Source organism: Doryrhamphus excisus, linkage group LG15 (assembly GCF_037039965.1).
Source record: "Doryrhamphus excisus strain RoL-2023G ecotype Guam linkage group LG15, RoL_Dexc_Guam_v1.1, whole genome shotgun sequence".
NCBI lineage: Eukaryota > Metazoa > Chordata > Actinopteri > Syngnathiformes > Syngnathidae > Doryrhamphus > Doryrhamphus excisus.
This window is the reverse complement of record NC_136371.1, coordinates 15416893-15439306: the sequence shown is the minus strand read 5'-3', so window position 1 is coordinate 15439306 and position 22414 is coordinate 15416893. Positions and strand designations below refer to the sequence as shown.

At 40.6% G+C, this 22414-nt stretch overlaps 3 protein-coding genes across 3 annotated transcripts in view; 2 read left to right on the top strand and 1 right to left on the bottom strand.

Annotated features, from left to right (window-relative positions):
- The window catches only part of LOC131104622 (bone morphogenetic protein receptor type-2-like), a 43491-nt gene extending 41805 nt beyond the window's left edge, over nucleotides 1–1686 (top strand). Inside the window, exon 13 of the mRNA XM_058051987.2 lies at nucleotides 103–1686. Coding sequence (XP_057907970.2) covers nucleotides 103–338 — 236 coding nt within the window. The 3' untranslated portion in view covers nucleotides 339–1686. The remainder of the gene's footprint in view (nucleotides 1–102) is intronic.
- fam117ba (family with sequence similarity 117 member Ba) lies at nucleotides 641–9965 on the top strand. Its single transcript, XM_078796830.1, has 8 exons — nucleotides 641–697; nucleotides 1870–1937; nucleotides 5902–6094; nucleotides 6165–6248; nucleotides 6333–6446; nucleotides 7139–7300; nucleotides 8138–8478; nucleotides 8557–9965. Exons 1-8 carry the CDS (start codon nucleotides 641–643, stop codon nucleotides 8780–8782), a joined length of 1245 nt encoding a protein of 414 aa, XP_078652956.1. The 3' UTR covers nucleotides 8783–9965.
- On the bottom strand, nucleotides 9875–21692 carry ical1 (islet cell autoantigen 1-like). The gene is made up of 13 exons (XM_078796576.1): nucleotides 21534–21692; nucleotides 20926–20957; nucleotides 20028–20181; nucleotides 17706–17778; nucleotides 15600–15723; nucleotides 15328–15526; nucleotides 15075–15200; nucleotides 14915–15013; nucleotides 14760–14842; nucleotides 12233–12267; nucleotides 11774–12061; nucleotides 11602–11697; nucleotides 9875–11527 (listed from the first exon to the last, which is right to left on the bottom strand). The coding sequence occupies exons 2-13, from the start codon at nucleotides 20931–20933 to the stop codon at nucleotides 11412–11414; spliced, it is 1401 nt and encodes a 466-aa protein (XP_078652702.1). The 5' UTR covers nucleotides 20934–20957; nucleotides 21534–21692; the 3' UTR covers nucleotides 9875–11411.
- Nucleotides 21693–22414: the final 722 nt, after the last annotated feature.

The following is a 22414-nucleotide window of genomic DNA, read 5'->3' as shown; positions in this document are numbered from 1 at the left end:
GTAACCCAAATGAGTGAGAGCTTAATCCTATGTGTAGCACCCCTACAGGAGCATACCTGGTATTGCACAGGACCATCATGTGACTGTCATTGTGGTTTGCAGGTGACTGCTTGGGGCAGCCAGATAGCGGCGACAAGATCAAGAAGCGCGTCAAGACGCCGTACTCCCTGAAGAAATGGCGGCCGACCACATGGGTCATCTCCACAGACACCAAGGGGCTCGAAGTCAACAACAACGGGTCTGGCCGGAACCAAGGCCACAACAGGCCCAAGTCCACTTCGGCCATTTACCTGCGTGGCGGAGATTTGGTCAGCGAGCGCGGCGACACGCACGTGTGAGCATCCATGAAGACTGAACAAAACTGAGCTATTTTTTGGGGAGGGTGGGGGGTGGGTGAGGGGGGGGTGGGTTTGTGCGCCCCTCTGAATCAGCAAGAGGAAGCTACGAGGGACTGGTGTGGCCTGAGAAAGTCCGATCATGTACAGCAGTCAAAGGTCTCGCTGCTGTGCGTCTTTTTCGACGGCGCCATCGCTTTAAACGGAATGCGAGCTATGCAGCATTTGTCGCCCCGCGTCACACGTCCCATCTCTCCGCGTACACGTCCAAGCCTTTTTCTTTTTTCCGCGTGCACTTTGAGCCGATGAGATCGGCGTTTCTGTCCCGCCGTGACTGCGATGCCGCGCCGTCTCTAAACAAGGCGACGAAGACGAAACAATCGAGTACGAGGCCCCGTTTTGGGAGGAAGAAACGGTCTTAAAAGACGCAACAACCGACTTTTTATTTGTATTTCCTTGATTTTTTTTGTATGCGGCATCTCTTGTCTTTGACTATCCAATGTTTTGCATCATTTTAATTGTGCAATAGGATGTAGATTTTAGATGCTTTTGCTCGTTTAGCATCCATTGTTTGTAGCCCATATTTTAAATGTCAATCTCCTTTGCACTTATGATTCGTCACAATCGTTACGCTTCACGCTACATCGTCAAGCCGGCCCCGAGGAGACAACAAATGACAATCCTTCTCTTTTTTTCCCAAGGAAGGCACAAACAATCACGTTCCTTGAATGGGAGGAGTCTTCTCGGGAATTTCCCTCGCCCGTTTCACACAATCACACCATCAATGGCATTTTAATTTTTTTTTTTTTTTAATGCTCATGATCTTAAGGCTGTCGTCCCAGTGTCACCTGACTTGTGCGTGTAACTTTCTGGATGTGACTGAAATTCCGAACCCAGAGACGTCATGTCCTGTATGTGCTCTTTGGAAACTGTGCTGGAAATGAAACAAACAAAAAAAAAGAAAGAAAACCAACCCCCTTCCAAAGCACGTTGAATATGATTTCTGCTCCTTCTGGTCACATTGCTTGATATTTCAATGGGTTGGTTGTGTTTGTGTGTTTCTTCATTTGCTGGAGCCCTGTGCTGTATACACTCAACGCTTGTTCTCATTGTGTATTCTCTGTGCCACATCAGGACCGACGAAAAAAAAGTCTCATTTATGTTTTTGTAATCTGTCATTTGTATGCAAGAACAAAAAGAAACATTTATTGCATAACTTTTATGGGATTCTGTGTTGCAGTCAATGGACATTGATGGCCTTTGATTCCGTTGCTTCACGTTTGCTCAATAAAGTTTCTGTAAAAAATTTTAAAAGTTAGTATGGAAGAAATAAATCTCAATAAATGTATGAAATAACTTGCGTTTGTCTGTTTAGGTTTCAGTTTGTGAATTACTGAAAATATTTTTACGTGAGTACAGCGTGACAAAGCCATTAAAAATGGCGTCAGTTTGCATATTGGCCACGTGAGGGCGACATTTCCCCTTTTGTTATTAAAGCCTGTTTACTTCACCGCTCTCTGCTCGTGCGCCCTAGCAACTGCAGCATCAGCACGAGGAGCAAGCGTCGGTGAGGTACGTCAGCTTTCCTTTGACTGAGTCAAGGTAGCCTCAGCTAAGTCTAACCGGAAACACGTTGTAGGACGCCAAAGTAAAACTACACTATTTATGTACTGTGCTTCTCGGGCAAGTACTTGAGCTTTGTGTATTGTGCTGACATATATTCGATCTAAATATTAGTGTAATATTATTAGAAAGACACGGGTTGTAGTTTTAATTGTAAATTGGTCATATTTAAAGCGTTCTATAATGAGCAATATTTTGAAATCACCGGAAGTTTTCTACATTGCCTCTGCCTTCACAGTGGTCCAACCGTCGTGCCAAGCGAAGCTAGCCGAGCATCACCGCCCTCTTATTTCTATTCCTTGTGTTTTCTCTGTCCTTGTGTTTATTTTCTATTATTTCGCGCTATGCCCGGTAGTCAACCAGGTGCAAAGAGTTCCTCCATTCCCTTCCACATTCTCTTTCTTCGACCGGAAAGCGTTTTTTTCCAGCTAGCCGTCTCAATCGCGACAGAAAAACACCCGCCTATCCAGCGACGCCTATTTTAACACCTCACCATTTGGCCCGCCCGTATTTGCCTGTTTTCTTTTGCGTGTATGTGTTTTATACGTGTCGACGTAGAGGAAACGTCCTTCCTCTGCGGCTTTTTCTAGCATTTTAGGAGGCTACCAGCATCAATCAGGCTGACGGGGAGCTCCCATGCTGCTTTGCGCACCTCGCGACAACAACGCACCTTTGCAGGTAAGTGACGACGGGGCTTCCTCATTTGTAGCATCATGGGAGTTAGTGCATGTACTGTAATTCATCTCCCCCTGCCGTTTAAACATTTATTTTCAATGTGACGTCGCTTTGTCGCATACTAGCTAGTATTTGATACATGTACTTTGTACGTGTGTGCAGTTAGTAACGCCGACCCACGCAGAAATGACCCACACAAACACAAACCTGGATTATAAAGTGCACGAGAGAAATGCTGCACGTTCACGCAACAAAACCGGAAGCTAGCCAAATGACATAACATAAATAAACAATAATAAACATGAGGCGTCTTTTAAGACATGAGCGGCATCCAATGTGCATTTTTATTTATGTTTATGTTAAAGGCACGTCATGCAACTGGCACAATATCAATTTTATATTAACAAGGGTGTCCAATGTGTGTCCAAGGGGCCATTTGCAGCCCGCAGTTTTTTTTATTGGCTCACGCCACATTCTAGAATATACTTCAATATTTTTTTTCAGCAGCAAAGTTGGACAGTTATTTTACTAAAATAAAGTCAAAATGTTATGAATGAATGAAAAAATATATAACCTAATGAGAAAAACTAATAATTTGACAAGAACAGCATCATATTATGAAGAAATATTGTGTCATTTAGTGGCATAAAGTTGAAATATTATAGATTTTTTTTTAAAAGTCATATGATGAGAAGGAAAAAATATTAATTTATTGGAAAATTAGGTTGAAAAAAGATGATACAAGAACAAAGTACATATATTGTGGGAATAAAGTCATAATTACGTGAAGAAAATGTGCCTGGAGAAAATTGAAATATTTGGAAAATTAAAAAAAACAACCAACAGCAGATCCCAAAAAAGAGCTGTCATTTTATGCGAATAATGTCAAAATATCTAGAAAAAATGCCACACTCTGACAATATATTTTGTATTTCATTACAATATTGCAAATTTATAACAAGAAAATAGAAATAATTTGAAAATTAAAAAAAAGAAATGGGGAAAAAAACTGTAATTGTATGAGAATAAAGTCAAACTATTAAGAGGAAAAAGTGGTATACTAGATTAAAAAGTGTTACAATTTATAAGAATAAGCTTGTAATATTATATATGAGGAAGATGTCATTTTAGTAGCATAGATTGGAAATAAAGAAAGTGTTACAATTGGAAAAAAGGAAAAATCTGCAATAATTTCACCAGAATAAAGTCAAAATATTAAGAGAAAAAATTATTTAATGGGAAAAAGTTACATTTGTAATTTTGTGTAATTTTAGAAGCAAAAAAAGGAAAAAATGTAATGGGAATAAAGTCCTAATTACAAGAAGAAAATGTTCAAATAATAAAAACGCAACAGGAGAAATGGAAGAAACAGCTATCATTTTATGAGAATAAAGTCATACTTTAAAAAGAAAAATAGTCTCAATTTTATGAGAATAAACTTGTAATTTTATGATGAAAAATGTTGTTTTAGTAGCATGGAGTTGACATAATTAAGAAAAATATGTTTTTTTAAGTTGTAATATGAAAAACAAACCAAAAAATCTGAAAAATTAAGTTGGGGAAAATGTCATAATTATTTAAAAAGTTGTAATAAAAAAACTGCAAAAAAAAAGGACGACTCAGCAGTAATTTTACAAAAATAAAGTCAAACGTGTAATATTATGAGGAAAAATGTTGTTTTAGTAGCATGGAGTTGATATATTAAAGAAAAATATGTTTTTTTTTTAAGTTGTAATATGAAAAACAAACCAAAAAATCTGAAAAATTAAGTTGGGGAAAATGTCATAATTTTTAAAAAGTTGTAATAAAAAAAACTGCAAAAAAAATGACGACTCAGCAGTAATTTTACAAAAATAAAGTCAAACGTGTAATATTATGAGGAAAAAATGTTGTTTTAGTAGCATGGAGTTGATGTATTAAAGAAAAATATGTTTTTTTGTAAAGTTGTAATATGAAAAACAAACCAAAAAATTTGAAAAATTAAGTTGGGGAAAATGTCATCATTTTTTAAAAAGTTGTAAGAAAAAAACTGCAAAAAAAGGACGACTTAGCAGTAATTTTACAAAAATAAAGTCAAACGTGTAATATTATGAGGAAAAATTTTTGTTTTAGTAGCATGGAGTTGATATATTAAAGAAAAATATGTTGTTGTTTTTTTAAAGTTATAATATGAAAAACAAACCAAAAAATCTGAAAAATTAAGTTGGGGAAAATGTCATATTTTTTTTTTAAAGTTGTAATAAAAAAACTGCAAAAAAAAGGACGACTCAGCAGTAATTTTACAAAAATAAAGTCAAACGTGTAATATTATGAGCGAAAAATTTTGTTTTAGTAGCATGGAGTTGATATATTAAAGAAAAATATGTTGTTTTTTTTTTAAAGTTGTAATATTAAAAAAAACCAAAAAAATCTGAAAAATTAAGTTGGGGAAAAAAGTCATAATTTTTAAAAAGTTGTAATAAAAAAAACTGCAAAAAAAAGGACGAATCAGCAGTAATTTTACAAAAATAAAGTCAAACGTGTAATATTATGAGGAAAACATTTTGTTTTACTAGCATGGAGTTGCTATATTAAAGAAAAACATGTTTTTTTTTTAAAGTTGTAATATGAAAAACAAACCAAAAAATCTGAAAATTAAGTTGGGGAAATGTCATCATTTTTAAAAAGTTGTAATAAAAAAAACTGCAAAAAAAGGACAACTCAGCAGTAATTTTACAAAAATAAAGTCAAACGTGTAATATTATGAGGAAAAAATGTTGTTTTAGTAGCATGGAGTTGACATATTAAAGAAAAATATGTTTTTTTTTAAATTGTAATATGAAAAACAAACCAAAAATCTGAAAAATTAAGTTGGGGAAAATAAAAAGTTGTAATAAAAAAAATGCAAAAAAAAGAACAACTCAGCAGTAATTAAAGTACAAAATTAAAGTCAAACTATTTAAAGAAAAAATGTGAAGAAATGTTGTAATTTGATGTCATTTTTGTATTTATGAAAGTCATAATATTATTATAGGAAACCAACTTAATCAAGATACTGCATCATTTATTTGTCTATCATTGCAGTCAACAGTCACAGAATGGGATTAGCTTGGTATCGGATGGATCCCAAAATTGCAGTATGTCCACCCCTCCCCCACCTTAAACGGTGTTAGAGTGGGGAGGGGGGGCGGGTGGATTATCATCCATCCGGTAGCCGACCCAGACTCTATAAGAGGGGCTGATCCTGTCTCGTTTGCCATGTTGACACATGATGTGTTTACATTTCCAGGACAACCTTCCTCCTCCTCCTCCTCCTCCTCAGTGGCCTTAACCTCCCCCGTCCTTCCGTCATTCTCCTGTCGGCCCCCCGCCATTGTGTCCAGCTGTGGCCGTCACAGGGTGCGAGCGCTGGTGCTCACCTGCCAGGTCCTTGGCCTCAGGACGACTGCCAGCTTCCCTACATGAGGGACAAAGCCACGCAGGTGAGCCTCGTTGCCGTCGGCGATGGAGGAAACATCCAGTGTGTTTATTATGTGTGTGTGTGTGTGTTAGACCCCCAGGGCCTGGGCAGATGAGAGGAGGCGGGGCTCCCACAAGCGATCGGCCTCCTGCGGGAGCACCGACCAGCTCAAGGAGGTGATTTTCACCCTTTCCTGTTTTTAGTTCCGCCGGCACACTCCGAACACGGAGAATTCACGCTCGTGTCCCGACGTTTTCCAGATCGCCAAGCTGCGCCAGCAACTCCAGCGCAGCAAGCGGAGCAGCCGCCATCGCAGGGACAAAGAACGCAAGTCACCTTTCAATGGCGGCAACCACGCCATCATGCAGTCGCAGGTGAGCATCAGTGTGTGGGAGTGTCGCAGTGAAAGCTTCATGAGGCGGGGGGGGCCAGAGGGGGGGTTGCGTTACATGACCACCAGCAAATGGCGATGGACTGCCATTGATTGATACGCCCATCGACATGTTTTGAAACTCTCCCTCTCACTTGATGTCCGATTTCAGATCAACATTTGCGATAAGAGTGACTGTTCAGAAACCCCCATCCGCTCTTCAATTGCCGTTGTTCATTCGCGACGCAATCCAGGTTGAATCCCTAAACACACCTCGTATGTGTATTCAATGGATGTAAGAGGAACAGCACACAACCATGGTGCGTTCAAGTGTCCAAAATATCAATGAAGCATAAAGCATAAACCACCAAGTAGGATTCCTTCTTTATAAATGCTACATATGTTTTTGCAGTTGGAGCATAGAAAAAGTGTTCTTCTAAATACCTGGGTTTTTTTTTACATTAGAGCCCTCTATGCATGATATAGCACCCCTATAGTCACCTTTACACTGCTATTACCCAATATAGTAGACACAAAGTAACGTTAGTTTCATTGATCAGTCAAATGAGACCCACCCGTTCACCGCCAGGCCACCAAAGCCATGAATGGGCAGATATCCGCCATTTTGCAGACAAATGAATATTCCATGTTGACTTTGTGCAGGTGGTATTGTAATCCTGCCATCGTGTGCTTCAGGGTGTTTGTGTTTTGCAGGCGCCCATTCCCAAGACCATCCTGATACCCATCCCGATATCCAAGTCGTCCGCCCCTCGTTTCCGCAACAGCGTGGAGGGTCTCAACCAGGAGATCGAACGCATCATCATCCGAGACACCCCCGAGAAGGACGAGACCATCGTGGTGAGTGACGCCATGGATCGAAGCATAGCCACCTTTCTTTTGTAGCCGGCAACATGCCAAAAAACACCCATATATTCCTGCCGCAAGGTATGCTGGGTAGCTTGTGGTACTCTTCAACATTTTGACGTGTTTGTTGAGGAGGTCATCGAAGAAGTAAGCAAGGAGTTGACATACTTTAGATGTCCAATGACTTATTGTTCACAGTTCATATTGTTGTCGCTGGACTACCCAGCATACCTTGCAGGCACTTGGAAGTAGCAGTTTTACGTGGTATTTTTAGCACTTTATTGTTGTTTATCGCCGACGTAGTAGTAGATTTATGTGATGCGTTAACTTGCTGTGGGTGCCTTTTGGTTTCGTTTCGTTGCACCGTGAGCAAGTGTGTCGTAAATTTGTATATTGTCATACAATTTTTCATATTTTTTCCCCACTCAAATTTTCCAAAAATTTTGTTTCTTATATTACCTTTTTCAAATATAATTAATATTTCATCTATTAAATTTTTCCTCATAATATTCTGAATTTATTCTCATTAGAGTATAGCTTTTTATTCATATTCTGACTATTTTGAATTATTATTATTATTTTTCAATACCTTATTGCCAACTTCTGGTAATCGATTTTATTCCTGGTATTTTGACTTTATTCTCGTAATTTTTCTGCAATCTAATTTTACAGAAATTACATATTTGTTGTTTTGTTTCTCATATAATGACTATTTTTAAAAAAAAACATATTTTTCTTTATTATTTCATCCTTATGCTGCTAAAATATTCAATATGCTTGTAAAATGACAACTTTTACAGTGAACCTCGTTTGTTGTTGTTTGTGTAACAGCCACAGGATGTCCCCGACGGGCACCGCGCGCCGCCGCCCGTGCCCCCGCAGCGCAGCAGCAGCACCCGCAGCATCGACACGCAGACCCCCTCGGGGGGCGGCGGCCTGGGCGGCAGCCACAGCAACAGCAGCAGCCGCCCCGACTCCATCTCGCCATCCTACCTCACCGTCCTCAACGACGCGAGCGGCGGGGGCGGCGGCAGCCCCTTTGAGGAAAAAGAGCTGGGTCAATACTCGCCGCTGCCAAAGTACGCCGCCTCGCCGCGGCCCAACAACAGCTACACGTTCAAGAGAGAACCTCCGGAGGGCTGCGAGAAAGTCAAAGTGTCTGAGGAGTCTCTGTATGTACAAAACGGGTTTTTTTTCTCCATTTTTCACAAAAAAAGCGGCAAAAATGAATCCGGTTTGTTTTCTCCCAGGCCAAAAACCCTGCAGGAGATCCCCCCCTTCCTGTGCCCCGACCGCAACAAAGTCAACTTCATCCCCAACAGCGGCTCCGCCTTCTGCCTCGTCAGCATCCTCAAGCCCCTGCTCCCCACCCCGGACCTTAACTTCCGCCCCGGGGTGGGCCTGCGTAGTCTGTCCCCATCGCTGGTGCCTCTGTCCACCCAGCCCTGCCTCCTGGAGGAGCCCGAGAGCTTCTGATGAGGCCTTTCCACGCATCCTTCAACACTTTCAAGCTCCTTACGAGAAAAAAAAAAAAAAAAAAAAACGGCCTTCAGCATGCAAGCACTCTGATGTCTTTAGCCGCGTCTCCGTCGAGACGCGCTTTGTTCAAACGACGCTTCCCACTGCCTCACCCCCCTCCGACAACACATTTCATTGTCCTCTTTTTTATTCTCTTAGCGTTTTTGGAAGGAAAAGGGCCTAAAGACCTTGATTTCATCGTACTATACCATGACGCCTTTCCACAAGACATATCTTGTTTTTAATATATATACCTAGAAAAGATGCCTTCCACCACAGAAGGGCCAAGGTGCTGCCGGAATGTAGCAAAACTTGAAGGGGGGGGTAAGAAAAAAAAAAAGGTGCCTAATATTTTAGACCACTTTGTTGAACAAATCTGATGTAGCGCCCACGGCGGGGCGAAGCTAACCAATTCATTTGGATTTGCTAACGCTAAGAGTACACACGCGCACACACGTGCACACACGGAAGTACTCCATATGAAACGCCGCCCAAGTGAAAACACGGAAGTGCACTCGTTGCTACGCAGTCCACGAAAGCCGCAATCTTCTGCCCCCTTGTGGCGACACTTGTCAAGACAGTTTAAAAACGACTTAGCGGTTAATTGATGGTGTACCGACTCGACGTATCATGTCTCCAGTCAACCTCCCCATATTTGTGCCATAGGAATGTACTTGGATGTAAATACAGGCGCACCGCCGGATTGTATCATTATATGACGAAAGACAATGAACAATTGTATCGTATTCCACCCACCGCATCACCTCCATTAATTACCCTACGGCGCCGCTGAGTACTGTGAATTACATGTTATCATTATTGTGAATAGTAATGTATTTATTTATCAAGAGAGGATGGAATCAATAATAGATGACGTCATCCATCTCAGGTCGTAGTGAACAGAGTGCACCCCCACCTCCCCTTCAAAATAAAACTACTATGCGTGTAGCGTCGCAGTCAACACCTTATGATGGAAACCGGTACTAGACAAGCTGAAGGTGTTTGTTCAGCAATTTTTTTTAATTAAGGAAATCATTTCCCCCTTTTTTAATCAAGCAAGAAATACATTGTATTGCTCCAAATATGTGTCGTCTTTTAATGACGTTGTTGTATGCATGAGTGAATGAACAGGAGTGTGCTACATGAAAACAACTTCCGGTAATCCTTGAGCTTAATTACGTGCTCAATTACATGAGAAGAAAGCGTCTGATAACAAAAAGCTCATTTCAACAATACATCCTTCCATGTCAGTAAAGATGCAATCCACCATATTGTCCCTGTCGCGCCGAAACGCCTCGTGTGATTGGTCGACAAGAAGGGTTCCGCTACACAACCAGCGTAGCAACAGACTTAAAGCGGCATATGGTTGGTCGAAATGATTCCGCAACCCAACTGGAAAAAAAGCAACCTGTGATTAGCAGCAATACTAATACCGCTTACGATTGGTCGACATAAGATACTATAATGGTGATTGGTAGCACCACAGTCAGCAACACGACGTATCATTGGTCAAAATAAAGGTTCCACAATGTGACGTAAGATTGGCGGGAAAAATGTTCAACACAACACACTACTGGTCTATAAATGACACAACGCAGGATATGATTGGTCTCAATTAGTTAACAACATGACGTATGATTGGTCTCAATTAGTTAACAATACAACGTATGATTGGTCCCAATTAGTTAACAACACGACGTATGATTGGTCCCAATTAGTTAACAACACGACGTATGATTGGTCCCAATTAGTTAACAACACGACGTATGATTGATCCCAATTAGTTAACAACACGACGTATGATTGGTCCAAAAAGAAACTACAAATATGTCCGCCACAAATTTCAATCACTAGAGCGTATTGCCAACAGTTTATCGAGCTATACATAATTAATGGGAATGTTGTCGTTAAACGACAAAAGTGTCAATCGTGTGCATATAACACACAACGTATATTGTCTCCTTGTCTAGTTTATTCCTTAGCAGATCCCCCAGTCGGTTCAAATAAAATAATTGCAATAAAACAGTTTGAAAATAGACGAATACATTCGTTAAGAGTCAACAGTAGTATACACAATGTGACATGAGTAAATATTCCTTCAGTTGTACAACATCTGTAAAGCTCAAGGGAGGAAAAGTGATAAGTAAAATACAGTAGTAGTAATCCTAATAATAGTGTTTATGATGAATGAAGTATATCAGGCACACATGTGGAGACTTCATTCTGTGTCTCTATGGCTGCTAATGCCTGATGTAATGTCGTCTTGTTATATCACATTTTGATAGATATGTTTTCTAATGTAATAATGTAAGTGGTAGAAAATGTCATAACATTCCTATTGTGTGTCAAAATCTGTGCATACATCATTCACAGTGAAATGTTTCCATTCCATTTTCAATCATGTAAGTGAATACAAAAGCTAAGTGGCATTGAAGTGTGTAGTCCTGCAGATGTTGAATGAAAGAGGAAAAAAAGCAGTCAGTGACGTGTGCTAACAGTCATTTTCTATGTGTGTGTGTGTGTGTGTTTCGATATCACATCTTACACTGCGGTACACACACACGCACACACACACACATGAACAGCTTCAGGCATTGAGCAGCTCGTCGGCAGATCGTCCAATAGCGTCGGGGTTGGAGAGGGGATCCAGATCTGCGAAGAGGTTGAACCACGCAGACATATCTCTGGATCCACCTGTGGCAGCTAGCACCCCCATCACGTTTTACTAATCAATATCATCAAAACGATAAGAACATTTGCGGACTTTGGTAGCTTACCACTGGCTCCAGAAGCTGGAGCCGGAGCAGCTGATTGGCTCTGAGGGGCAGGAGGCTGAAGGGGCGGAACTTGGAACATAGGTGGCGTTGACCAGCCTGGTAGACAAAAAACATGGTTGGAAAGGAAAGCTGGGGGCCGAGGGCTGGGGGCTCCTACCAACAGAAGGTTCACCTGTGGAACTGAGACTGCGGTCGAGCAGCTGGGAAGGTAGGAATCCAGTAGGGATGGGGGAGGTGCACGGGGGCTGCGGAGGGGTCTGGACCGGAGCAGGGGTCCCTGCAGGGGTCCCTGCAGGGGTCCCTGCAGGGACGACGCTGGGGACTTCAAAGAGCCCGAATGCGTCCTGCCACTCTCGGCTGAAGTCGTCGGCTGCGCCGGGAGCCGGACTGAGCAGGTCTTTAAGGAACGCCATGTCACTCCGTTCGCCGTCTTCATCCTCTGGCGTCGGCCCCGTAACACCTTAGACAGGTCATTTCTTGCTTTAGACTTTAAGCGTATGAACAGAAGTGAGCCGACGGCCACACACTTACCACTGCCACTTTTTAGGCCTATGGAATCGGACCATGAGTGGAGACAATGTGGTCATTATAAAAGTATAACGTGGATTATCAAGAGTAGACATCCACATACCTGTGTCAGCAGCACCGTCATCCAGGCACACCAGACTAGAAAAATGATAAAAATATTATTATAATATTAATAACACCAGAACCATTTTGGAATGACGTCACCACAGGTAAAATAATCCCGAACGTGACGGGCAATTGTTGCGGCCATAATCCACATTAAGATAAAACTCAACTCTGAACTCACAACGTCACTTCCTGCCCCCCCCCCACTGAGCTCTCCACCACAACATATTTACAGCAACATTTACTTATGTGTCTTATTATGTCTACTATACTGGGTAATAGTGTAAAGTATTATTATGTCTACTATATTGGGTAATAGTGTAAAGTATTATTATGTCTACTATATTGGGTAATAGTGTAAAGTATTATTATGTCTACTATATTGGGTAATAGTGTAAAGTATTATTATGTCTACTATATTGGGTAATAGTGTAAAGTATTATTATGTCTACTATATTGGGTAATAGTGTAAAGTATTATTATGTCTACTATATTGGGTAATAGTGTAAAGTATTATTATGTTTACTATATTTTTAGTTATGTGTCTTATTTGTGTCTTATTATGTCTACTATATTGGGTAATAGTGTAAAGTATTATTATGTTTACTATATTTTTACTTATGTGTCTTATTATGTTTACTATATTGGGTAATAGTGTAAAGTATTATTATGTCTACTATATTGGGTAATAGTGTAAAGTATTATTATGTCTACTATATTGGGTAATAGTGTAAAGTATTATTATGTCTACTATATTGGGTAATAGTGTAAAGTATTATTATGTCTACTATATTGGGTAATAGTGTAAAGTATTATTATGTTTACTATATTTTTAGTTATGTGTCTTATTTGTGTCTTATTATGTCTACTATATTTGGTAATAGTGTAAAGTATTATTATGTTTACTATATTTTTAGTTATGTGTCTTATTTGTGTCTTATTATGTCTACTATATTGGGTAATAGTGTAAAGTATTATTATGTTTACTATATTTTTACTTATGTGTCTTATTATGTTTACTATATTGGGTAATAGTGTAAAGTATTATTATGTCTACTATACTGGGTAATAGTGTAAAGTATTATTATGTTTACTATATTGGGTAATAGTGTAAAGTATTATTATGTCTACTATATTGGGTAATAGTGTAAAGTATTATTATGTCTACTATATTGGGTAATAGTGTAAAGTATTATTATGTCTACTATATTGGGTAATAGTGTAAAGTATTATTATGTCTACTATATTGGGTAATAGTGTAAAGTATTATTATGTCTACTATACTGGGTAATAGTGTAAAGTATTATTATGTCTACTATATTGGGTAATAGTGTAAAGTATTATTATGTCTACTATACTGGGTAATAGTGTAAAGTATTATTATGTCTACTATACTGGGTAATAGTGTAAAGTATTATTATGTCTACTATACTGGGTAATAGTGTAAAGTAAGAGTGTAAAGGTAAGAGTGTAAAGGTGACTATAGGGGTGTTATTTCCTGTCTACAGGGCTCTAATTATGTTTAGAAAATGTATAAATAGTTCTAAACAAGTTTTCTATGCTTTATGAAAGTATTCCATTTATCAATAAGGAATTCTATTTCATGGAAATTCACGCATTATAGTCGATCTAGAAGTGATAAATGAAGGAATACTTGTAAAGCATCCATGACCATCATGAACATACAGTCTTGAATTTATTTTTATTCATCATTTTTTATATTTATTTTTTTATATATATAATTCTGATAAATTAGCTGAAAATCAATTGATAACTGTGCTGGTTAGCTATTGCATTCAATATTCATTCCTTCATTTTCTACCGCTTATCCTCACAAGGGACGCAGGGGTGCTGGAGCCTATCCCAGCTGTCTTCAAGCAAGAGGCGGGGTACACCCTGGACTGGTGGCCAGCCAATCACTGGGCACATGTAGACAAACAACCATTCACACTCACATTCATACCTATGGACAATTTGGAGTCGCCATTGGAGAACATGCAAACTCCACACAGATGGCTGAGGGTGGAATTGAACTCGGGTCTCCTAGCTATGATATCTGTGCGCTAACCACTCAACCCCCATGCAGCCCTACCCATATTGCTTTTATTTGGTTTCAGACCTGAAAGTGAAAAGTACATTTCCATGCATGGAATATTCTCATAGTTAGAGTATAGAAAACGGCCGGCACAGTGGTCAAGTGGTTAGCTCGCAGACCTCACAGCTAGGAGACCCGAGTTCAATTCCACCTTCGGCCATCTCTGTGGTACTCCGGTTTCCTCCCACATTCCAAAAACATGCTAGGTTAATTGGCGACTCCAAGTTGTCCATAGGTATGAATGTGAGTGTGAATGGTTGTTTGTCTACATGTGCCCTGTGATTGGCTGGCCACCAGTCCAGGGTGTACCCCGCCTCTCGCCTGAAAACAGCTGGGATAGGCTCCAGCAACCCCCGCGACCCTCGTGAGGAAAAGTGGTAGAAAATGAATGAATGAATGAATTTTCTGGGTAATTTGGTGTGCTTCTCACCTGTCCGTGTTGCTCTGTAGAACCTTCCCCTTGTCGTCGTCTTGCTGTGCTTCAGTCATGTGCTCCAGCGGGTCCCGCAGGTCCTGCCAGCATTTGACGAGTAATGAAAGCGAAGCTAGGAAACGGAATATGTGCACCAGGCGGCGTCTCCCCACCTTGAGTGTGGTGAACTTGTACGGTATATGTCCCTGAAAAGCATCGTGGATGTCGGCCAGGGCGTGGGCCGTCTTCTCCCAGAACTGCAGCAGGGTGGTCTGCGGGCCGAGAAACGTGTGTGAAATATGTAAACGCACGCTCAAAGGTGGTCGGACCCACCTGGTAGTTGCAGAGCGAGTGCGAGAGCATGTTGCAGCGGCTGGCACCCAGCATGTCCACCTTCTGGCACACGTCGTTCTTTAGCTTCTCAAACTCGTTCTTCGTCGCCCTCACCTGACCTTGAACCTGCCAAGACAGCAACTCGTGTAAGTATAGCTTTTTCTGCCCACTACCGTTTGCTCCTCAGCCATTATTTCAAGTTAGCCTATGTAGCCAAAATGGCTACAAGACTTAGTTAGCATGGTGGTGTTACCTTGCGGAACTTTTCCAGCTGCTTATAAGTGTCTGGGTCGAGTTCTTGAGAGATGTCTTTCATCCAGAGCAGAGCTCCTCTGTACTCCGTGCGAGCTTTCTCCATGCGTCCGACGGTCAGCAGCGTATCGGCGATGGCGCGCCGTCTGAATGTCTCCACCTCCTGGTGTAAACGGTGCAGCGGCGGGCTGAGCACCATCCTGCGGCACAGCAAACGCAAGCGTTTAGAACGGACGTCGGCGTGCGTTTCATCGACGCGGCGGCCGTCTTAACCTCTTCTTGGCGGAGGTGCACAGCGCCTTGCTGGTGGCGTCCATCATGTTGCCGGCCTTGGTGCGGTCTCGCTCAGCTTGGAAGCGCAAGAACAGGCCCAGCTCGTTCTCCTCCTGGGACAAACCTGAGGGAGGGAAAAAACAGAGCGATGGCTCTTCCTGTGGTTAGCATGAATGGCGTCATGGCTTTTGTGAGGTATTGTGTGTCATTGTGTGTCTATTCAAGAGTCAAATTGCTTGTTGCACGGTAGACGAGTGGTTAACATGCAGGCCACACAGCCAGGAGACCCAAGTTTGATTCCATCCTCAGCCATCTCTGTGTGGAGTTTGCATGTTCTCCCTGCTCTCCTCCCCCATTCCGAAAACATGCTAGTTTAATTAGCGACTCCAAATTGTCCATAGGTATGAATGTGAGTGTGAATGGTTGTTTGTCTATATGTGCCCTGTGATTGGCTGGCCACCAGTCCAGGGTGTACCCCGCCTCTTGCCTGAAGACAGCTGGGATAGGCTCCAGCACGGCCACAACACTCGTGAGGATAATCGGTAGAAAATGAATGTTGCAGTGTCATTGTTTACATTCATTCATTCATTTTCTACCACTTTTTCCTCACAAGGGTCGCGGAGGGTGCTGGAGACTATCCCAGCTGTCTTCAGGCAAGAGGCGGGGTCCACCCTGGACTGGTGGCCAGCCAATCACAGGGCACATATAGACAAACAACCATTCACACTCACATTCATACCTATGGACAATTTGGAGTCGCCAATTAACCTAGCATGTTTTTAGAATGTGGGAGGAAACCGGAGTACCCGGATAAAACATGCAAACTCCAACAGATGGCCAAGCGTGGAGTTGAACCCTGGTCTCCTAGCTGTGAGGTCTGCGCGCTAACCACTAGACCGCCGTGCCGCCCCCCAAATTTGTGTCAAAGTGATTTTATTGCAGAAAGATTTTATTGCACTTTAAATTATCTCACATAAGCCAAAATCATAACAATTATATAATATACAAAATAATCACAATAACACGTTGATTTTCTCTAACTACATTGGGTAATACCAGGGTAAGTGAATATAAGGGTGTTTTTTCATGTCCAATAATGCTAAAAACCGTAAAGAGATTTTCTACTATGAAAATACTCCATTTATAAATAAGGCAGAAATTGACTGGCACCATTTATCCATGATAAGTGAGGGATTACTGTATACGGCCAACAAGTAATTGCTAGCAGGAGGTTACGGAGGAGGAGTGAGCCATCTTAGTGTGCAGGGGCGCCTCCGTGCAGCAGTATAATCTAAGCTCTATTAAGAGCAGAAAAAAAGCTCTTTTTATGAGTGTATGGATTAGCTTCATTCATGCATTCATTTGAATCATAACACGCATAAGCGATTTAACTAAGAGCATTTGTGATGGTTGCTGGGCCCCACATGAACGCTCATTTTACAGTTTAGGCACATGGCAACCTCAGTTTTGGAACGCCCCGGTTTTCGTGGTGGCAACAAATTACTTGCTGACTCAGTGCCTGTGTGTTTGAGCGTGAGTGCTAAACAAGCCACCATGGGGCCAAACAAAATTGTGAGCGAGAGTTATTTGATAAAGGTGTTTAATGTTACATGTTTATTAATCAATTTATCAAAATTGTTATTTTTATGTAAAATAACCGGGCTGCATGGCGGTCGAGAGGTTAGCGCGCAGACCTCACAGCTAGGAGACCCGAGTTCAATCCCACACTTGGCCATCTCTGTGTGGAGTTTGCATGTGTGGGTTCCAAAACCACATTCCAAAAACATGCTAGGTTAATTAGCAACTCCAAATTGTCCATAGGTATGAATGTGAGTGTGAATGGTTGTTTGTCTATATGTGCCCTGTGATTGGCTGGCCACCAGTCCAGGGTGTACCCCGCCTCTCGGCCGAAGACAGCTGGGATAGACTCCAGCACCCCCGTGACCCTCGTGAGGATAAGCGGTAGAAAATGAATGGATGTAAAACAACCCATTTTTGTGTTGTTTAGATATTTGAGTTGTCCCAAAAGCTAAACATACTTGTGTCACAAATATGCAGTCATACAACACAATCCTCTGCGATCGGTCAAAAGATTTCGGGACTCACGTGTGATCCTAAGCTGGTATTTCTCGATCACTTTCAGCAACTCGGTGCAGGTGGACTGAACTGAGCGAAAGAACTGTGGAAGACAAAATGAAACAAAAGTATGACAACCGTTTATAACTGGGGTGTCCAATCTTTTCCCATCGAGGTCCACATAGTGAAAAATGAAAAGATGCAAGGATCACTTTGATATTTTGTAAAGCAACACGTGTAGATATGGTAAAAATACAGTATATATTTGAAGAAAAACCTGCATCTCAGCTTTGTGATACAGCTGAAAAAGGCCATTATTAGTATGATCTTTGTAACCTAAAGGAAATCAAACAAAAGGTGACATTTAATATTTAATAATTCTCCAAGTGCTTATAACTCTGCTATGACTGTTACATGAGAGGGCGGACAAACTGAGGGGGCAAATAAAACAAAGTGAGGCCACCCGAGCAAATGGAAAGTAACTGATTAACTGTAGAATAAACAGTGTGCCCTGCCGCTGGTGTTTCTATTTTGCTTCCAGATGAAAGCCACTTAGCTGAAACGGGTCCAAATCTAATTTGAGCAACTTCTGGTGGAGCTCTGCTGGTTCACACGGAGCATGCTCTGGCAGAGTGCTCTCATCGATAGAATATGACGCATTTAAACAAAAAGGCAGATCAGTGTGATTACGACACTTTAGACAGGTTGAAGTGGATTTCTATAAACCTGGTCTTGAGGACAACATATCATAGATACAGAAGTAGCAATATCCTTCCTACCATTTTACTGGACTACAAGCAAAATGCTTGTAGTGAAATTTCTCGTGGTTTAGTTAACTAATAAAGAAAAAGTAAGTCAGAAGTGCAGATTGGCTATATTTTATAAGATACAGTATTGGGTCAAAATAGGAAATACGCAAAATAAGACAAAAACGGGAGTTTATCAGAACGTACAGTGTGTCTACAAACAACCAGTTCTATCTGAAAACCTGTCTGCACATTCCAATACATTCATTTTAATATGTCTAGAGTTTTGACATAAATTTATTTTATTTTTTTATTGCGGAAATGCATGCATGTAGAGAAATTTCATAAACGGTAGAAGAAATTGACTTTTGCATCAGAGTTTCTTGGAAACTACAAGGCAGATCATTATAAGCAGTTGGTGACAAACCCTACAAAGTTGAAGTTACACTGACTATTGTTGGAATGCGATGACCTGTGATGTTTGATGTGATAACCCTGCTGCTGAGTAGAAGAGACAAGCCCAAAAGTGTCCTTCAGGTACTGAATAAAGGGGACTTTGTTGTTTTAAGTGATACTTTAGTCAATCACCTAATGTTTTAGGATATTTCTTGACGGATAAAGTGTAACGTAAAGGCAACCTATTATGCTCTTTCCATTTTTCTGACCTATAAATGTTGTTAGAATGTTGTATAATGCTGTTAAACGATGCCAAAGTTTCAGATAATGAGATGTGTGCATTTGGAAATGAGCCCTGAACAGTTTGGGATGGCTCTGAACGCTCGGTTTCAGCTCACTGACTGTGACCTCACAGTGAGCCTTGTGAGAAGTCATCGGCTGAATGGGTGTGGCCAGGTAGGTACAAGCCTTTGTCCACCACAATCGGTGGCTCTACTGAGTTTTTTTTTAACATGCAAAAAACATGTAATGGCCACATTTCGACTACCGATGTGCCATGATTGTCTGCACGCGGTAAAAGCGCACCTACATAACCACATAACACTTTGAGTTCATACAAGGTAAGGTCTGCAGCCAGTAGCTCCCAACCACTTTTCAAGCAGCTCTCCAAAGGATTTATTCATTTCATATCAACTCCTATACCGACAAAATATTAAAGTCGGGTTCGGCAGTCGTCCAGAAGTCCTCAAGAGAGCTTGGGAGTGGGACCGATCACAGCGGAGTGGGCGTGCCCGGGGGCGGGCAATGGGAGGAATAAATTACAACAGATCGTTTTTGGAAAACTAAGGAAATACAGCTGGAATAGGTGTGGATTCAGGAAGATATAGAAAGCTTTCTGTGCGGATTACCGCGTGTAGCTGCTCTACAGTAGTCCTCAACTCAATATAAAGGGCCGAAAATGAGTATAAATGAGTATATAGGTGCCTTTTAAATATTTTCAGAAAATAAATATAATTTTAAAATCTGTTGTAAACTGATGCAATTTAGATGTAAAACAATATCATTAAATATATTGAATGCAATAGCTAACCAGCACAGTTATCAACTGATTTTTAGTTCATCTCATCAAAATGTATTTGATTTAGCCATTTTTATCTACAAAGCACATCAAGTCCAAAAATGTGTAGACCGATTGTAGGTCTTGTCCAACCTCCAGCTTTGCGTCCAGATCAGCGTCTGAAGCCACCACGTACTCGTCCTCTTTTTTGCCAGTAGCTTTGATGAGCACTTGCTTGGTTTTCCAGAACTTCTTCTGCATGCGTGCCACCACTGAGCTGTCCTCGCCGAGCAGGTCCCCAACAAACCTGTGGCAAGAGGAAAGGGTTAGGACCTTCTGTTGGAATGAAATATTTAGACTTTTTTAATTTTAATTACTCGGGCTGCCAAACCATTAAGATCAACTTAATCACAGCCTCCACTAATTTAGATTATACCTAAAAATTATAAAAGACACAAAGAGCCCACCACAGATACATTTGGACCACCGCAAATACATTTGGTGCATCTTTTTTTATGGGACTGGCTGTGCAGCTTTCATTACAACTATGCAAAGTATGTATCATATGCATGTATAAAAACAAATGTACCGACTGTATGCACATGTTGGCCAATCAGAAGTAGCTCTCCAAAGGGTTTATTCATTTTTTTTATCGACTCCTATATCGACCAAAATTAGAAAGTAGGGTTCGGCTGTAGTCCAGAAGTCCTCGGGAGCACTTGGGAGCGTAACCAACTACATTCATATTCTGTTGTTAAATCAGTTTTAAAAACATCAGCTTCTCTTGTACATTTCTTTTGATACTCTCGCTGCACTAATACACACACAGAGCCAAATGTTTAAAAAATCTCTACTCTGACGGGAGTGATGCAAATGCTCAGTTTTTAAACACTAAAACGTGTCCGAAAGGCTAAAACACAGAGGAACCCAATGCCACAGATGGATTGCAGTCCTGTAGGAAACACTGCAATTATTATCGTTTTGAAGGCCCACCTAATTGCATCATATTGTTGATGAATATTATTTATTTTACAGTTGAATGCTCACTTACCCTTCCATGACTGGATATCAGTCTCTACCGGGCTGCAATGATAAAATAAGACCATTAATTCACGGAAATGTCCACAAATGCGGACACACAGAATTCTCAACCATTCTGCTCTCCAGTAAATCTATACATGTTTTTGTTTAATAATGTGTTGTAAAGGTGGTACATTTTCCAAAACGTAGTCGGCTACATTGACTTCTTTAGTCCTGTTTGTTACGAGGGTTGAAAACCTCAGTAGTCTCACTACATCGTACACAAATAAAAATAAGTACATTCATATTTATCAATTAATTATACATTGACGTAAAGCAGAGATTAGAGCACCTGCTACTAAAGCAAGGACAACAGCTGGCTGCCAAACAAACCCTGCTTCACCAACACTGGGACAAATTAGTCCTTCCGGCGTCGATGAGTGTAATATGTCCACAAATTATATATGTATGTATGTAAAGTAAAGTAATTACATTTAACGACATTTAATGATATCACGAAATAGAGTAATAGTTGTCGACGCCTGCCAGTAATGGTGGTAGATTCGCTCTACCAGCTAGCAAGCTATTTAGCTAGCAAGCGATATTTACGCGATTTGAGGATTTTTTTTTAAAACTTACCTTAAATGCAGCGTATCAGTCCTTATATGCGAGTCATGGGTCAATTTAAATCAAACGTTTCTGTATTGTTTTATGTTTGTCACATAGTGCCAGCATCTATGACAGCAGCAGGTAGTCTACTCTCGCGATATCCGTTAAAGCGTGAGTCAGAGAAACAGGATATGCAAAAAATTAGCAGTGACGCTACTGGTCACACCGAAGATCGTCTATTTTACAACACTGTGCCACGTCTACTCTCCTTTATATACTGTCGTATATAGTATCGATTGCATTGACTATACAATATAAACTGCAAAATTCCACATTATGGATTTTATTATGTAATAGCAAAAACCCAATATCAGTAATAATAGTAAAAACTTATAATAGAATGATTCTGTAGTAACAGAACGGATTCGATACACACTAAGCACACATGTCATTTTTTGCATCTTTGGGCCCAACCTGTTGGACGAGAAAATGTCCGTTACGTCTGTTAAGAAACAGAATAAATAAAAATCAGTTAATGTAACGCTCCAACTCTTGCAAAATATAAATTTAATGTATTTGAAAATATACGTTAGAATGCAGTCTTCATAAGATATAGCATTTTTATATCGAATTTAATAGGATACATCTTTGTAAACGTTAACATTTTGAGAAAAATGTAATTTAGTTGACAAAACCATTTGTGTTTTAATGTATACTTACGGTTTTATGGTTTAGAATAGAATCGCTAATCAATGACATCGAAAGGGCAACGAAATAATGGGGGGGGCTCATTCTCCATTATTTTCAAGCCCCTCCCCTTCTGCTACAAAGCCAATATAGCAACCTCTGAGCGTGGTAAGTACAGTACTGTTCTGTACACATTAAAATAAAGTTTTTTTTAAAAAAATTGT

Coding starts and splice junctions, on each gene's coding strand:
- fam117ba (XM_078796830.1), top strand. CDS start 641: ATGAGATCGGCGTTTCTGTCCCGCCGTGACTGCGATGCCGCGCCGTCT. Junction 698..1,869: donor CCGCGCCGTCTCTAAACAAG/GCGACGAAGACG, acceptor CGTGCGCCCTAG/CAACTGCAGCATCAGCACGA. Junction 6,249..6,332: donor GCACCGACCAGCTCAAGGAG/GTGATTTTCACC, acceptor GACGTTTTCCAG/ATCGCCAAGCTGCGCCAGCA.
- ical1 (XM_078796576.1), bottom strand. Junction 15,201..15,327: donor AGCTGGAAAAGTTCCGCAAG/GTAACACCACCA, acceptor CTGTCTTGGCAG/GTTCAAGGTCAGGTGAGGGC. Junction 11,698..11,773: donor CCGCAGTCTCAGTTCCACAG/GTGAACCTTCTG, acceptor TTTGTCTACCAG/GCTGGTCAACGCCACCTATG.